Here is a 5,038-nt window from a genome sequence, read left to right as displayed (position 1 = left end):
TTCTAGCAGTAGGAGAAGACAGATATCAATTAGGAACTAATGGAGGAAACAATAAAGAAGTTATTTTGTGTAAATGGAATTAGATTCAGTACCTGCAGAGAAAAAAAATGAATTACATATAAAACTTTGAAAATGAAAAATATGGGACAGATTCCAAACTGGTTGGGGAAAAAACCAATAAGTGTAAATTAGGCCCATTGTTGGCAAATTAGAATCACACTCACTCTGCTAATTATTTTAATAATTGTGTTTACTGAGAATCCATGAAGTATCAGCTATTCCATTCAGGTGTTCCCTCCAATTGTTAAAATCAATTCTGAAAGACCTCTTGATATACATGTTGGTAGTTAAAATGGATTGATGAACTATTTTAAGGTATTAAACTGGTATTTGGAGTACAAGTTTCTGAATTATGACCCAAACCACATGTGTAGTGAGTGGAATATACAGGGAATGGCCAATAGTAATTAAGAAACCCATAGTTTATGACTGAAGGCCAAGGGGGACCTTTATTCTCCCTAAACTGAAACCAAATTACACTAGCAGATGACTCTAACACATGCCTGATAGTAGCAGGGTCTGAATAAAAAGAAGAGGGAAGAGCTTCCTTTTTTAGAATATAGGGAAATAATTTTTCTGGGAGATTAATTTTTCCTAGGTTGCATGGTCACATGGTTAGAAAGTATCAGACATTAGGTTGTAATCAGCTTTATCTTTTATCTGAATATGAATCAAAACACCCTCTCTCTTGCAATACTGCACACCAAGCCCACCTAGATCTTTCTTATCTAGTTTCAGAAAATGAAATCTAGAACTAGAAGCATCCTAACATCTTGAAGTTATCCCTTTCCCACTTACAGGATTGAAGTTTCTCAGCCTCCCATGGCCTCCGTCTTCAGCTAAGCATCTTGAGAACTCTTCAGGGAATTCTCAGTCTCAGCAGAATTCCAGAGGGAGAAGCTGCTGGGCTCTTCAAAAAGACCCTGTATTTTAAGCAGAGAGTATTCCTGTAGCTGTGTTAGCACTCATCCTGAGTTCCGACTGGTCTCTCCAGCTGTTCGTATGCTCCTGTGTGTATCGCAAGAAGAATCCGCAGATGGTCACCAACACCAATGCTGATAATCTTGAACACCTTTGTGTAAAATTATATGAGGAATAAGTCAGGGGAAGTCAGAGTGTCACTGAAATCACTGCTCAACCCATCTCTCCTCTTTTCTGCCATAGACATTAGGATGGCATCCCTGTAACTTCCAATAAATTGGAGTTGAAGGGAGGATCAAGGATGGTTAAACTGGAGGTGAGTGCCTTGGAGAAGAAAATGTAGTCACTGCACTAAAAATTATGGTTTAATCCCTACTGCATCTCATTTCTTTTTTTTTCCCCCAAACATTCACTTATGCATTTACTCAGCAGACTTTATTAGGTTCCAAATCTGTACCAGGGTTGCAAGTCTCTAGTCACTCATACAGCAGTTCCATCTCTCCAGTGCTAGTTATGGCTCGCTTTGATCTTTTTTTTTTCCGTTCCCATATCTGGCACACTTGCCCCCTACCCACCCCCAAAATATAATATGCAAGTAATGTATTTGGAAGGCAGGGTAATAGCAGGGTGAGAGATATGATGGCTGCAACTTCTCACTAAGCAGCGGAATGATCCTTCCCTGTTGGAGATACAGGAGTGAAACACATCACCTCTGAACATTTCTTCTCTAAGGATGAGAGGCTTTTCCTAATCATTTTAGGTTTCTCTTTGTTATTTCTGTTTCAGATCTGATGCATACATCCTCTGCTTTCTCATCTCTACATCTGACCCAGCTTAACTGCCCTGTTGTTGGAAACTCACATCTCTTCTGATATCTCTCAGAACTCAGCCCCAATGTACACTTTCCTAGAATTATTTGTTTTCTGAAGATCCTGATTCTTCTCAGACATTTCTCAGTTCCAGACTTCAGATTTGTACAACACAATTTGCATCCTTAGTCACTATAGGTTTTTATGTAGATTCAGGAAAGGCATCACTCTTGTCACAAGTTACAAGTTCAAGGAGTTCAACATTTACTCAGTGCTTCCTCTGCATTCCCCTGTAGGCTAGGCATTGTGGAATAAAGCACGATCCCCAGTCAAATTAAAAATACATATGAAGGCATTTGATATGCACTTGATCCTAGTACACAATTATGCAAAATGGTGTATAGTACTAATTCCCCATATATATGAGACAGATTCTGAATTCTTTAGGGATTAAATTGGATTTTTCTCAGGGAGGAGCACATGAAAAAGGTGCCATCTGAGGTGACTTCATTAAACCACTGAGGGTCCAACACTGGCAGACATACCACCGTAAGTCTAAATCATATGACATCCATAGACTACAGAAATCCCCCATAAAAGTCCCCATCCTAGACCCTCCAGAAAAGGCTAATAAATCAAGTCCCCCAATTCCTTCTCATTTCATTTACAGACTCTTTCTCTTTCACTGGTCCCAGGACACTTAGGTCAGTGAGAATTCAGTCTATCACTCTCCAGGAATCCCATTCTCTATTGGAGGTTGGTGAAGCCAAGATTGTAAAGCTATGAAAATCTCTTATTTTTTTTTAAATTATTTTTTATTATATTATGTTAGTCACCATACAGTACATCCCCGGATTCCGATGTAAAGTTCGATGCTCCATTAGTTGCGTATAACACCCAGTGTACCATGCAATACGTGCCCTCCTTACCACCCATCACCAGTCTATCCCATTCCCCCACCCCCCTCCCCTCTGATAATAGCAGCCTCCAAAAAGCCACTTTCTTTCTAACAGGCTTCCAAGGTCTGGAAAATCTCCATGGCTGGATCTCTATTCCTTTCTGCTTCATCTACTTGACAGTTATTGTAGGAAACCTTACCATCCTCCACGTCATCCGTACGGATGTCACCCTCCATGAACCCATGTACTATTTCTTGGCCATGCTGGCCCTGACAGACTTGGGCCTTTGTCTATCTACACTGCCCACTGTGTTGGGCATCTTCTGGTTTGATGCCAGAGAGATTGGCATACCCGCCTGCTTCACTCAGCTCTTTGTCATCCATACCTTGTCTCTGGTAGAGTCTTCAGTTCTATTGTCCATGTCCATTGACCGCTATGTGGCCATATGCAACCCACTGCGTTACTCCACAGTCTTGACACCCACACGCATTGTCAAGATGGGGCTGAGCTCAATGCTTAGAAGTGCCCTGCTCATCCTGCCCCTGCCATTCCTCCTTAAACGCTTCCAGTACTGCCGCTCCCATGTGCTGGCCCATGCCTATTGTCTGCACCTAGAGATCATGAAGCTGGCCTGCTCTAGCATCATTGTCAATCACATATACGGGCTCTTTGTCGTGGCCTGCACTGTTGGCGTGGATTCACTGCTCATCTTCCTCTCCTATGCCCTCATCCTCCGCACTGTGCTAAGCATTGCCTCCCGCCAGGAGCGACTTCGAGCCCTCAACACCTGCGTCTCCCACATCTGTGCTGTGCTACTCTTCTACATTCCCATGATTGGTTTGTCTCTGGTGCACCGCTTGGTGAACATCTGCCCCGTATTGTACACCTCCTAATGTCTATGTGTATCTACTGGTACCACCTCTCATGAACCCCATTGTCTACAGTATCAAGACCAGGCAAATCCGCATCCGCATTGCTAAGAAGTTTGAATTTGTAAGATCCCTTAGGGGTTTTCAGTAGGACTGGGTTAAGATGAAGGGAGGGAGCTCGGGGCATAAAGCCTATTGATATTTTTAGTTTCCAGTGAATCAATAGCAGATTATCTCCTCAAGCATCTTCTAGAAACTTTCTGGTGATTCCAGCTGGTGCCTCAGCTCTCTCCAGAAAGTCAACAGCAACCCCCATAGGCAGCTTCTTGGAAAATTTCATCAGTCTTCCAGCAAGTGGTTCTCCATCAACCAGCCTTAACATAATTGTGGATCCGTTTTGGCCCAGAAACCCAGTAAACTCGCTGTCATTCAATGAGCTTCACTCACATTCTCTCCATCAACATCCAAACACAAGCGTTGGGGAGGATTCTCCCTCTGAAAACTTGTTTCTTCCTTGGAGACTCTCGCTCAGCCCTAGAGTATCCTTTACAGTTCTTTCTTTCCCACTCTTAGTTGATTCCCTGTTACTGTAATCTTGTTAACAAATAAATGAAACTTTTCTGTTAAAATTACTGTGTGGTTTATTTCTTCTGATTGGACCCTAACTAACACGCCACTCAAAGGAAGTTGCTTGTTTTATCAGCTCTACTCCACAGTTTGATCTAGTACTTTAAAGGAACCAGTTAGCATCTAGCAACTGTGACTTGCCAAATGAATCCTATTTCTTGTGAAACTCATACTCTCTGGGTCTCAGATTCATCTCTTCTATGCCTCAGTGAGTTGAAGTTGAAGATTTCTTCCAGAATCTTCCAGAGTCTTGGCACCACCCTTGGGCTCATATCTATTGAAGAGTTCTTACAAAACTAAGTATCAGAAGGCAGCATGAAAGCAACTTAAAACCAAAGTTGATTTTTNGATTTTTTAAAAAAGTAATAACATCTTGTGTTGATGTCTGGATGGATATTCAAAGTTCTGTCAGAGGACATACAAGCATTGGGGATTTGGGAGCATTCTTTAATATGTATACATATTAACTTTAATAAATAGGACACCCTGTATTTCCTCCCCACCTCCACCTTTCTTACTGATTAGATGGGAAATAACAATAAAAAATAATGGTTACAATTGTGGCAAGAGCACCTAACAATTATTGAGCATCTACTATATACTATAGAATGTCTCAAAGGGCTTACATGCAATACCCAATTGGACTGTCCTTTGGAAATTAAAATGGCAGAATAAAAATTTTAAAATAAGATCTTTGTCAGTTAAAAGGTAGGAAGGTATTCTCCAGGTAGCAGCTAGATGACTGCTGCATCCTGATTATTTAATTACTGACACAGCAAAATTATGAACTTTCCTTTTACAGAACTATAACCTATGATCTAGATCAACAATTGGCATGGTAGGGGCGCCTGGG

General features: G+C 41.4%; 1 protein-coding gene across 1 annotated transcript; it reads left to right on the top strand.

The window, feature by feature from the left end:
* Window positions 1–2,760: 2,760 nt before the first annotated feature.
* Window positions 2,761–3,709, top strand: LOC117797697 (olfactory receptor 51G1-like; the record flags this gene model as incomplete). Its single annotated transcript, XM_034650121.1, is given in 3 exon segments — window positions 2,761–3,544; window positions 3,547–3,582; window positions 3,585–3,709. Coding segments are annotated over 3 exon segments (945 nt in total), but the record flags the coding sequence as incomplete, so codon positions are not given.
* Window positions 3,710–5,038: the final 1,329 nt, after the last annotated feature.

The sequence above is a fragment of the Ailuropoda melanoleuca genome, unplaced genomic scaffold (genome assembly GCF_002007445.2).
Source record: "Ailuropoda melanoleuca isolate Jingjing unplaced genomic scaffold, ASM200744v2 unplaced-scaffold11345, whole genome shotgun sequence".
NCBI classification, from domain to species: Eukaryota; Metazoa; Chordata; class Mammalia; order Carnivora; family Ursidae; genus Ailuropoda; species Ailuropoda melanoleuca.
This window is presented reverse-complemented; position numbering and strand designations above follow the sequence as displayed.